The sequence below is a fragment of the Enhydra lutris genome, unplaced genomic scaffold (assembly GCF_002288905.1).
Source record: "Enhydra lutris kenyoni isolate GAN:26980312 unplaced genomic scaffold, ASM228890v2 scaffoldscaffold122, whole genome shotgun sequence".
Lineage (NCBI taxonomy): Eukaryota > Metazoa > Chordata > Mammalia > Carnivora > Mustelidae > Enhydra > Enhydra lutris.
The window spans coordinates 229574-242266 of record NW_019154206.1 but is presented as its reverse complement, the minus strand read 5'-3'; the positions used below and the strand labels follow the sequence as shown (position 1 = coordinate 242266).

Here is a 12693-nt window from a genome sequence, read left to right as displayed (position 1 = left end):
AACCAGTGTCAACCAGTGCGACTGCTTTGGAAAGCAAATAGCACATTCACACTGAGAACCAATATGATGTTTGTATCCCTTGAATCTTAAGTTTTAGGCATGGTGATTTTTCTTAAAAACTTAAAACTTAAAAAGAAAAGCTATATAAAATGAGATGCTGAAATCCTTTCTGGCCGTTAGCTGGGATATTTAAAGCACCAAGGAAACCTCACAGCGGCCCGGTGGCGGTTGGACTTCTCACGTAGCGTCTCTGGGTTCCGAGCACAAGCGTCCCATTGAGTGAGGCGGAAACTGCATGGCCTCTTCTGAATCTGTGTTCACGCCTCTCATTCTTCCTTGTTGGGTCTTCAACTTCTGTGTCAGTAACTGAGACATACCAGCAACTCTCCCAAGTAAATGAGGCCCTCTGGTCAGGAGCACACTTGCCCCTGCCATTTTCCTGACACTCTGGTGTAACTTCAAGTTCCCCCACTGGTGTGGCCCTGCTGGGGAGGAAACTTGTGTCTCGCTTGCCATGGAGGGTGGCAGTGATACTGTGGGCACCTCCCCATGGTTCCCAACTCCGGGCTGTATTCCTGTGTGTGTCATTGTGGGGGCAGGGGAGCCGGGGCTGTGCGGGACAAGAGCTTGTGTGACTCAGTTTCAGTCACCTGCCATTTTCAAAGGAGTGCGAAACAGTGTGGTTGGTTCCATTTTTACTGACCTGAACTCAAAGTGGGGAGCCTTAACCTTTCCCAGATGCAGTGTTCTCCAATGAGAAGTATCTCCCTAGAGAGTGAACTGTGCCTGACCTACTTCCTGCACTAGATTTAGGGGTAGGAGCCTGTCACGCCATTCACCTAAAGAGGCGCATCTTCTCAGAACATCTGGTTTCCTTTAGGACAAGACACAACACAAGGAGAGAAGCCCGGGAAAAGGGAGGAGGACAAAACAGCTGACCAGAGGACCAAGGCCACTGAGCCGCCCAGTCCCGTCCAGCCACTGGCTGGGTCCCTGTGGCAAATGACCGGAAAGGAGGCTATAGCGAACTGACTTATGCCTCAAAAGTCAAATATACACTGGATTTCAAAGGTGCCCTATACAGAAGCAACCAAAACGTCTCACGGGTGGTCTCTTGTAGTGGCATGCTGGAAAGGTGACATTTGGGATCTACAGGAACAGACATTAATTTCACCTGTTTCTTCCTGCTTCTTAAATATGACTATGACAATAGCTAAACTTACCGATGTGGCCTGCATAGTTTCTACCAGAGACGGCTGTTTTCTTAAGTGGCTTATAAAGACCAATAAAGGGAGAGGAGGCATTGCACAAGCACACTGGGGACTACCGGAAGACTATTTGTAATAGTTTTCCTCCAAGGGAGAAATTTACATCCCGGCATTGTGATCAGAAAATCAAGCCAACCGAAAGAACCCTGATGGTTGGTGACCAAATCCAGCCAATGTAATTTAAGTATGGGTTCTAATGAGGATGGCAAGTCACCATTCAAGGGTCGTGGTTGTCAGAGAGACTGCTGTGAGTGGATTCAGGATTTAATGTAGTACTGTGGACCCTCAAGATAAATAACAGAAACAAAAGCTTATTAAACACCAGGAAGAAGACTCAGTGAACAACAGTCAAGAGATTAACTCGTACATTTCTCAACAGAGATAAACCTTGCAAAACAAAAGGTTTCAATGTGGAGGCACTATTGTTCATAAAACAGTGGCTTAACAAAGGAAAAATATTCCTTTTTGTGAAACAGCAACATGTGTGTTTTCTAATGCCTGTGAGTCCTGCAGAAGAACTTAGAGCCACCCTGCACCATTTGTAAGCACCCCTCCCCAAAACGTCATGTGCAGTAATGATAAATTCTGTGTATCCGGTTCCTGTATACAGAAAGCATTTGTGGGGTTTCTCACCGCTTTGAAAATCCTAGTTTGGAATATCGAATCCTTGGACAGAAGCCATCTCCAGATCGGCTACATTTTGTCCCAGTTTTTCCTGTAGGTTCTGGGATGTGGCATTAGAGGGCACTCATGACAAGGCCCTCAACACGGACGAACTCCGCGTTCCCCTTCTGCCCCCAACCTGCCGTCCAGGGACGGACGACCTAGAGCTCCGGGTTCCCGCAGTTGTGTCCGTCCCTTCGGTCGGAGGGTGTCGGGGCCGCGGACTGGGCGCCCAGGCTCGCGTGTGCTCGTACCAGTGTTTCCGTCGAGGACGGCCGGGTCAGGTCCGGAAGAGACGAGCTGGGGCCCTGGGCTCTGTGGCGTCCTGGCAAGTGTGAGGTGAGCCTATGTGGTGTGAGTCCTCTGGTGCTTGGTGAGCGACGAGCTGTGCGTGAAGGCCTTGCCGCAGCCCCCGCACGCGTAGGGCTTCTCGCCCGTGTGGATCCGCCGGTGCTGCGTGAGGTGCGTGCTCTGCCTGAAGGACTTCCCGCAGTGCGGGCACTCGTACGGCTTCTCGCCCGTGTGCGTGCGCTCGTGCTGGCTGAAGGAGGACCTGAAGCTGAAGGCCTTGCCGCACTCGCCACACTCGTACGGCTTCTCCCCAGTGTGCGTCCTCTGGTGCTGGATCAGCGGGGCGATCTGATTGAAGGTCTTCCCACACTGAGTGCACTTGTAAGGCTTCTCGCCCGTGTGGATTCTCTGGTGCTTGGTAAGCGCCGAGCTGTTGCGGAAGCCCTTTCCGCACTCGTGACACTCGTAGGGCCTCTCTCCCGTGTGCGTTCGGTGGTGCTCGATGAGAGCCGAGCTGTGACTAAACGCCTTTCCACAGGCCTGGCACTTGTAGGGCTTCTCCTTTGCATATGTTTTCGGTTGAGCATTGAACCCCGGGTCTGGCTTCCCCCTCTTCGCGCGTGTCCCCGACGTGTGGAGGCCTTGCCTTTCAGGAGTCATCGCCTGAGGTGGGAGACGGGGGCTCAGAATCAAGTTTTCCCTGAACCCATTCCCCAGCTGCTGCTGCTGCATGGGGATCCTCACAGGCGTGAAGGCTGCCTTCACCATGTGGCTGTCTCGGCTCTCGTGACTCTGTCCCCAGTGGCCCTCGGCATCGTCACCCGCGGCGTACCACAGACCTTCCCACAGGAACCTTTCCACCAGGCCACTGCTGCCTCTTTCTTCAGTGATGTCCTGCTTTGGAGAGAACAGTCTGATTTTGGGTCGAGTTTCCAAGTCTGAAAGAAACAAAAATGGAGATGCCCCTTAATTCCAGTTTGGGGGGGAAGAATTTGCAATGGGCGGGTGGCTAAAGACTAAAACTGCTGGTTTAGAAAGGCTGAAGACACCAGTGGCTTCGACCACTTAAAAATACAGCTTCACAGATCAGAGGAACAGGAGCAGGGAAGAAGGCACGGAGAATCGTCAAGAGGCGGGGCAGCTGGCAAGGGGACCACAGAGAACGAGGGCACGGAGAGGACGCGGGGCAGAAGGTGAGCCTCCCGGGAAGCATCCCGGGAAGCTGTCGGCAGATGCCCCAGGCTGGAAGGGGCTGAGCAATGGCCAGGCCCTGGCGAAAGCAGCCCCCGAGCGCCAGGTGCCGAAGGAGGAAGACCCGCCTCTCTCCGGTGAAGGCCCAGCCGGCACAGCCCTCCCGCTGCTGCTCCAACTCGGCCAGATCTAGAGAAACTACCAGCTCCCCAGACTGAAGCCGGCTGATGTGTGTACGGCCAGAGGCAGGGATAAGTGACCGGAGGTGAGCAAGAGGACTTGGATCTGGTCTGGTCTGGTTTGTTGGGTCTGTCTCAGCCACTGGGAGCCCCCAAGGGCAGGGCTTCTGTCCACCGCGGTTACCGCTGCACCCCTGCCCATGGCAGAGGCCAGCAGACACGCTGAATGAACAAACGAATGCATCCCCTCCTTCCCTTCCTGGCAGGACTGCCTTCTGGCCCCGGTACCCAGGGTGCCCTGCACAGCCACAGCCTCAGCCTGGCGTCCCCAGCTCAGCACCGGACTGGCTTAAAAGTGTAAGGGGGCGCCCTACCATTACATCACGCTCTAATGAAGTGTTCAGGAAAAAAAAAAAGAGCTCAAGCCAGGTGTGGCTGGCAAAACAGTGGTCCCCAATACGGCCACATTCTAATTCCTGGAACCAGTGAGGAAGCGGTCACAAGCGTCCTGATCTGTGAGTGAGGGACGCGGGAGGGCCGAGGCCAGAGTGACGGGAGCAGACCTCAGAGCTGTGCTTACTGCGAAGATGGACAAGACTGTGGGTCAAGGAATGCGGGCACCTCTGGGAGCCGGAAGGAGAAAGGACACGGGTTCTCGCAGGCTCCGCAGGAGGAATGCCGCCTGCTGCCCCCGGACTGCAGCACCGACACCGACACTGGAACTGGGAGCTAGTTCCTGCTGCTTTAAGCCACTAAGCTGCTGGCAATTCGTTACAACCCTCACAGAAAGCGAATGTCCTAGACAAGGGCTGCCTGCTCCTGCAGCTGCAGAGACGTGGTGGTGACTCTTCCCACACACTGGCCATTCTTCCCGGGCCCCGGTGACAGGCCGCTGCTTAAACTAGGTCAGGGCCTGACACCAGTGCCGGGACAGCCCCACTTCCTACAGAGCTGGTACTGGTCGCAGGAGCTGAATAAGATGTACCAAGAACACAACCTGCACAGGCATGCGGAAGCGCCCAGACGGGATCTACCAACCCACAGACAGGTGAGTCGTTGAAGATTCTGTGGTTTAAATCTCTGAGGTGAGAGGGTTTGTTACAGAGGAAGAGCAGGCTGCTGTCCCACCCCAGTGCCTTTGCACTTGTTGGTCCTTCCGCCTGGAATTCTGTTCTCCCAGCCTGTCTCGAGGTGGCACTGTTCTCATGACTCGGGCTTTAGCTCACACATCACCTCCCTGGAGAGGCTAGCCTCCTCTCTGCTCAGGTCCTCCCCACAACCTGCGGGGGCGCCCTGCACCCAGCCTCAGCATTCATCATACACCGTGAGTATCTCGTGCAGCTATGATTCTACCTGCTTACTGTGTGCCCCTTCCCTCACCAAGGATGTCGGCTCACTGAAGGCCTCACTCACAGGAGAACGGGTGCTTGGTGCACGTTTACTGAAAGACCGAGTCATCAGTTTGCTCTGAAGAATGCGAGGGCAGATATGGAGAGAGAGTGCCACGGGGCTGAATGGGCTCCTCCCAGCCCTGCAGAGCTCTCCCCTCCCCCGGGCACACATGCTGGGGAACCCCTGCATCTGCCACCCACAGCTCCTCCTGCTCCAGCGGGGAAATGACATCCGGCCTGGGGAGCCAGCATTCTGCTCAAGGGTGGGGATCCACGAGTGTGCGTTGGTGTTCCAGGACCCTTCTCATCCCTCTGTCCAGTCCACCTTCCTTCCTCCGCGACCCACTCGACTGCAGGCCCCAAAGGCCACAGCTGTGGTAGAGGCCCTGATGCCTGGCCCTATAGGGACCCAACCCTGGCTCTGGGGAGGGGGCTGTGTGATCCAGCTGCAGCCAGTCAGAGCTCTGCTGCACCCCCGACCACCGGCTAGCAACAAGGACCAGTGTGGAGGGGACTTGGCTGCCACACAAGACGACCCACGGGCCTTCCCTGGGGGCCCAGGACAAGACACAGATGAGGCACTATGGCAGTTCCCCTCACTTCTAGGGGGCCCATGTGTGAATGGAGGCAGAAGGTGGTGGCATTGGCAAGACTTGGCCCTGGACCCAGATGGAGGAGGTATGAAGGGAGAGGGCTCCTGACAGACCACAGGAAGACTCAGGTCTACCCTGCGATTCTGCAGTCATGGGACCCACTAAGGCCCTCTTAACCCATGATTTTTGGCTCCTGGCATTTTCAGGTGGGATCTGTACTTGAAACCAAACATCAGGTCTCTAAAGCCCCAAACTACTCCTAGGCATTTGCTTTTAAGGCCTAGACCTACCCCAACTGTTAAACCAGGAGAATTAGAGTTTGTGCTGGGCGCAGACCATCGGGTGTTTAAGTGTGGCCTTACCCACGGAGACCAGGAGCCTGAAGGTCTCCAGCATCACATCGCGGTACAGGGTCCTCTGAGCAGGCTCCAGCTGCCCCCACTCCTCCCGGGTGAAGTCCACGACCACGTCCTCAAAGGTCACTTGCTCCTGAAACAAATGTCACACACAGGTGTTCTCACCCAGGCCAAGCCCGGCGATGGCTGCTAGTGGGAGCAGCTGGCAGACGGGGACAGCCAAGATGGGGTGGGGAGGGGTTTTCTCAGGTCTGAGAATTTGGACCACGTTTTCCCGGGGGTGTGTGTGTCTGGGGGCTCTGCTGGAGAAAAGGGGGTCTTAGGGTATAAGAGGACACACCCCAGTCGTGCAAACACAGGACCCCTGAGATGCCATCATGGCCGTGACCGAGGGAGCGGCACAAAGCAGCCCTGGGAGGCTGAAAACCTCCAATGAGTCAGGCAGAATGTCCCCTGGTGTCCACAGCTGCGGTCACCAAGCTGCAGACTCCTGTCAGTCTGCACTGCCCACGAACGATACCTGAATGCAAAGTGGGGAGAAAGAAAGGAGCCAGTGGAGTGGTGGGAAGAACAAGTGAGTAAACCCGGATGGGAGGGGTGTCCAGTGATGGGACCCCTGGAAACCGTTTCTTAGACTAATTTTGGACATTTACATATTGGGGTAAAAACACGATCCCCAAGGAGAAAGCCTAATGGTGGCTCCTGGGGTGATCCTCGTCACCACCACACTTGTGTATGTTTTCTGAAATTCCCACACAAGGCCAGTTTCTTCCGGGATTGGGTTGGGAATTCATGATTTTCTCAAAGGCACGTGAGGGGCAGTGGGGCAGCCATCCCCCACAAAGGCAGTTTCTTCTCACCAAATCAAGTGCTGTGGATGGCTGGGGCGGGAGGGTGGGGGCAGAGGCAAAGTCCACGGCTCACCCTGACACTAGGTGTCACTGCCCCGAGTGAGGGACACAGACAGGGTGCCCAAATACTAGATCCTGGCCCAGCAAGCAGCATCTGCCTCTTCTAACATTCCTCCCACCAGAGGCGGGGAGATATGGGGCTGCAGACGGTGTGAACTAGGCATCTGGGGGTGGTGCTGTCCAGACTCGGCCCGAGACGGATGGGGCTTCAAACTCCAGCCCCAGGTCCATCCTTTAAAGTGCTCTGCACCTCCCTGCCCTCATCTGTGAGTTAGTGAGAACTCCCCAAGGAGGCTGCTGGGAGGCATAAGGGGATTCCTGTGATGTGTGCGCTGGGCCCCGCACAGAATGGGTGCTTTACCTGTGTAAGCCCCCATTCAGGCCGGTGTGCTAGAGGCTCGGGGCGGGGGGTTGATTTTCTTTCACCAATTTCCCCATTTCTGCTACATTTTCCCCACTTAGTAGGTCTTAGTGGTTCTCTGCAGAGTCCCAGTGAGCGTGGGTCCCTGTTCTGGGCACCGCAGAGGCCAGGTAACAACAGACACTCCCCTAGCCACAGGGTGCTCTTGCTCTAGTCGCAGAGTCTGGGAGCTGCCGAAAAAATGGGAGGCCGGGAGGGGCGCTGCTGGAATGGTCACGCAGAGGTCTGCAAGAGCCACAAAGGCACTGGGATCTGAGCTGGGCCCAGGTGTCCTGAGCTCAGGCCTGGCTTGGCCACTCCCAGCTGTGTGGCCTCAGGGCTGGGACATGCCTCTGTGTCCTGGTTTCCTCATTGCAGCGTCCTGGGGCTGATGTGGGTGTAGGACGCAGTGCACCCACCCACAGGTCCAGCACTGACCACAGGCTTTGGCGTATTTCTATCCATTCACTGAGCGCCTACTGTGTTCTGGGCCTTTGCACACGGCAAAGATGGTTTGTCAGTTCCCAAGGCCCTAATCCCCAGGCCCCCGACAGCTGGCCTAGGAGACCTTGTTCTCAGTCCTCCAGTTACATATACGTGCCTGGCTCTTACGGAAAGTGCCTGGCATGGTTCCATCTTCAGGCCTTTACTCATAGTATTCCCCAGCCTGGAACATTCTTCCTGTGGGCCCTTGATCTCACTCCCAGCCCCCCTGCAGGTCTCTGTCTGGGGGTCACTTCCTCAGGGAGGTCTTCTGGGCTATACTGGGTAATGCCTGGAGCCCAAGCCATCTTCTTCTGGGCCTCATTTTCCTGCACAACATGTGGCACATTTACATTCCTCGTAGGAACTGTAAGCCCCATAGGGATGGTAATTTTTTTTTTAAGATTTTATTTGTTTATTTGATAGATAGAGGTCACAAGTAGGCAGAGAGGCAGGCAGAGAGAGAAGGGGAAGCAGGCTCCCTGCTGAGCAGAGAGCCCAATGCGGGGCTCCATCCCAGGACCCTGGGATCATGACCTGAGCCGAAGGCAGAGGTTTTAACCCACTGAGCCACCCAGGCGCCCCGGAATGGTAATTTTTTGCTTGTCTGTTCCTGCACCTGCAATTCCTACAACAGTGCCTAGAAGGGCACCTAGTCAATGGCAGGTCACCAAGGGGACTGAGTGGAGTGAGTGAACTGGGAGTACACCGGAACCCTGTGTCGAGAAAGTGCTCGACACATCAGTGGAATGGACTAGCGCTGTCTGCCAGGGTAGAACAGGGCAGGTAAAGACTCAGGGAGATCCTCTCAGAGGTGGTGAGGTGGGAGATCTGGGGGAAGATGGAGCTGGTTGGGCACATTCCTGGCGGGGGCAGAGTAAGGGCAAAGGCCCTGAGAGCAGAGTGAGTCTGGTGGGGGTGTGAGGCCAGGCCTGGGAGGCCTGAGCGGGAGGGTGGTGGTGTGCTCACCGGGGCCCCAGCAGCGACGAGCCCAGCGGTCATTCCCTCCTTCTCTGGCCTCTTCCAGAAACAGCCAGTTCCTCTGCAGGTGGTTCTGTGGGGGAAGGGGATGCAAGAGACTGGGCAAGTGCCTGTGGTGATCAGAAACCATGCACCCCAGGATGTGCGTGCAAGTAGGCTGTGGCTGCTAGAGCCCGGAGCCCTGTGCCCAGGCCAAACCCAACAGCAGCAAAACCTCAGCCTGGCATTCTCCAAGCATCTACCGTGTGCCCAGTGCTACTCCAGGCACTGCTGACAGACTACCTTGAATTCTCCTACCCCATTTCACAAATAGGAAAACTGAGGGCCACGGCTAGCAAAGGGCACACCCCCAGTTGCCCAGATGTTTGATATTTCTGTTACTATGACAGAAAGCTAGATAGGGGTCTTTGGGTACTGTTTACCTCAGTTTCTCCAACTCATAAAATCAGAGTGGTGAGCCAGCACGGACATTATAGGAATTTAGGTGTGGCAAGGGCTGAAGATGGAGCATAGCACGCAGCAGGATACACATGAAGGCAGTCAGTGCAGGAAGAAAAGCCTCTTACTTCAGTGAGCACCTCCCGAGTACCCACACCTCCTCCCTGGCTGAGTGCCCCAGATGAAACTCGGGCCCAAGGTTGTATGCATTTCCCTTGTGGCTCTACCTCCCCTTGACGCTTCCTGTGCTCCCCTGATTCCGGCCCATCCCGTCTGTGCCCCGTTGTCTACACAGCAGTTTCCAAGATGGGAGTTCTCCCGTTCAGTGATGTGTTGACAGATTTCTTACCATCTCCCTGATTCCCCTGGGGGCTCTGGGGTATAGGGTAGGGCCTGGCACCCAGGACATCTAAACATGTGCTTGCTGAAATAATGACGGGGCCTGGATGGTACTCAGTAAGACCTTAACATAATGAGGTCGCTTCCTGGGTCCCCGGCGGCTGGGAGTAAAGTGTGTGCTCCTGGTCTCCCTCACGACCATCCAGAGAAGCCGGCTGCTCACTAAGGTGACGCTGCAGAGACGACTTCGCAGGGGGCCTCGGCCCTCCCCACCCTCCAAACCCCGGACGTCCCACCGAAGCAGGGGAAGGCTGCAGGTCAGGTGGCGCGTCTCTGAAGGGTCAGACCAGCTGGTCACTCTGACTGACGCTCTTAGCCGGTGGCTCCCACCCCTTTTGCCAAAGCCAGGGCCCCACCCTGACCCCAACTCCTGCTCTCGGACCCGGAGACACCCCCACCCCCAATCGGGGCCCCGCCCACTGGGCCCCGCCCCCACCGCCTCTGAGGCGACCGGCCCCGGGCTCAAAGCAGGAAAGGGGACTCTCCACAGGCGCGCGCGGGAAGACCCCGGATCCCCGCCCGTCTCGGCCTCCCCCGTTCCGGCCACCCCAGCCTCACTTACCAGCGGGACCGCAGGACAAAGGCCGTGGTCGCCACCGGCCGGGTCTGAGCTTGCGCAGGCGGGCGCCCAACTACATCTCCCAGAGGGCGGCGCGCGCACTTCCGGTCGTTTCCGTGCTCTCCTCGCCCGAGTCCGCTCGCAGTACGAGCTCGGCCTCGAGGACCCACGCCGGCCTTAGCCTCGCCGCCCCGCCCTAAAACCCTTCCACGACCCATTCCCTTGTCTGATGACCGGGGACGAAGGCCACGCCTGCCGTTGACCGGGACGGCGCCTGCGCAGGCGGGCGCCGAACTACAACTCCCAGAGGTCCATGCAAGGGCCCGGGCGCCTCTGCCCCGGCCGTCCGGTCGCGCAGAGTTCGAGTTTTGACGCGGTGTTTGAGGCGCCGTCGCAAGTGTACGGTTGCCGCGGACTGTGTAGTGGGCCCCGCGAACGTCGCCCCCGCGCTCGTACCGCGGCCCCTGGCCGGGGACTAGCGTAGATATAGTGGTCAGGGGGTGAGGGAGGACGCGGAGCAGAGACCGTGGGAAGATGCCGAGGAGCCGTCTCCTCCGGGAGGACGCGGCCGGGCTGAGGCGGTGGGCGCAGGGCCCGTGAGGGAGAGGAGTCCTCCGGGAGCAGCGACGTGCGGCGTTCATGGTGGACACTGTGCCGTAAGCTTTATTGTTGTCCGACAAACTGGAGTATCCAGAAACAGCGGGAAGTGCGAGACGCAAAATGACACACACCCAAGTTGAAACAGAGACACTCACCACGACCCGATACACGTGCGAGCCGTCGACACTTGCCACCGACCCCCCTCGCGGGCTCCAGGGCGCGGCCGGAGGAAACGTCTGCGCTGGACGCGTGTTTAAACTGCTCTTCGTCACTGTCACGTGTGCCTTTGAGCAGCAGCGCAGTGTCCAGAGCTCGTGTGTCCGCACTGACGGAATCCGAAGCTGGCGGGACGGTGACCAGGGCCGGCCGGGCCCCGGGGACGGCAGCCAGCAGTGGGCCAGGCGCCAGTGGACGGGGTGTGCGCGGTGGCCGTTCAGCCCCACGAGCCAGACTTTCTTTCGCTGATGCGCGGACCGGCCCTGGAGCCGCGAGCGGACATGACTGCCCGAGGCTGAGCCTGGGCACTTGCCCGCTGAGAAAGACTGATTCAAGCCAGGGCTGTCGAGCTGGATCTGAAGCTGAGAAAACGTGTCAAGACGCGGGCGTTTTTTCTTTGTTTGGCACAACAATTTGTAACGACGCTGACTCTGAAAACAGCAGAGAGACAGTAGGAATTCTCACATTGGGGAAAAACCTAGCTCGATACCTTTTCTTTAGGCGTAAAGACACTTGAAAAGATTAGGCTGGTTCTCACATGAGTAAAAGACTTTAAATTTCATAAGCCCTACAACAGTGGTTGTTACAGAAAAGTACAGATGGCTCAAACACAGAGTGCACTGATGTAAACAAGGCAACGACAAGCTTTTCTTTAAAGTGTCTTGTACATTCAAAGACTATAAAGGCTCACATTTGTGATTGTCATACTGAAAGCCCACCTTCTCTATACCACAGTATGAAGTCTTTAAAATATACATAAAATGCCAATTATCAGTTCTCTCACCTGCAAACCAAAATGCGAAAAGATAATTGTTTACTGTTAGTTTTTTCTTCCACGAAATGTGTATGCTTCCCCCTACTTTCCCTTAACTGTATCAGAAGGCGTGTACACATTTATTATGAAATATTTTCCTCATGTCTGGGCAGAGTCCTGGTAACAAGCTCTTGATGGTGCCACACAGACTTGCCTGCTCATGGGGACATACCCCAGCCCTAATATTGAGCCAGGTTGCCCTGGCCAGCTCCCTTGGGGCTTGCCCCTCTGTTATCTTCCTCTAGCCTCCTAATTGTTGTTTTTTTTCCAACCAGCTTTCACAAACTCCAATGCCTGCAGGGGCTGGGCTGTAAATGGATGGGAGCTGATGGTCTCGACCAAGTGGGTGCCATGTGGACAGGTAAGCCTGGTGCACTAGGGCTGTACTTCTCAAAAGAAGCCAAAGATTTGGATTTGTGTGTGAAATCTCAATTCACAGGAAATTCAAAGAGTTCAAAACCACTGTCAATTAAAGAAGATGATCTGAAGGTTAGCTCTGTGTGGCCTTCACCCCTCCAGACCATGTTGTAGCCAGTGGCTGGGGCCCACTCATGCCAATCTCAGCTTCCTCAAACCACAGCGGTCACCACCTGGCTGTGACAGGACTGCACCAGGAGCAGTTGCATTAGGAATCAGTGTAGGTTTCAAGGAATTCTATAATCATGTCACGGATAGCACAACGTCATTACACTCTTTTTGTTAAGTTGTTCAATATATACATTTAAATATATTACAGTGTGCCTTGTGTATATATTTCAGCCTTTAAAAAAAATCATTTTGGGAGCCTCAAAACCTAGCAGTATCCAGGTCTCTGCTCCCAGAGGCCCTGGCTGTGGTGGGGAGGAGGGTGGTCTGTTTGCCTCTGGTTCTGGAGCATGAGATGATGAGGACTTGGCCTGCACCCAGTACCTGGCCCAGCAGATGCTCTGTGACAAAGTGCTGGAGGACAGACAAGGAGTC

The 12693-nt window shown here is 55.9% G+C and overlaps 1 protein-coding gene across 1 annotated transcript; it reads right to left on the bottom strand.

Moving 5' to 3' along the window:
- Positions 1-1659: 1659 nt before the first annotated feature.
- Positions 1660-10141, bottom strand: LOC111139870 (zinc finger protein 135-like). The gene is made up of 6 exons (XM_022492296.1): positions 10107-10141; positions 8696-8780; positions 5939-6065; positions 5150-5236; positions 3693-3698; positions 1660-3160 (listed from the first exon to the last, which is right to left on the bottom strand). Exons 2-6 carry the CDS (start codon positions 8726-8728, stop codon positions 2277-2279), a joined length of 1137 nt encoding a protein of 378 aa, XP_022348004.1. The 5' UTR covers positions 8729-8780; positions 10107-10141; the 3' UTR covers positions 1660-2276.
- Between the last annotated feature and the right edge of the window lie 2552 nt (positions 10142-12693).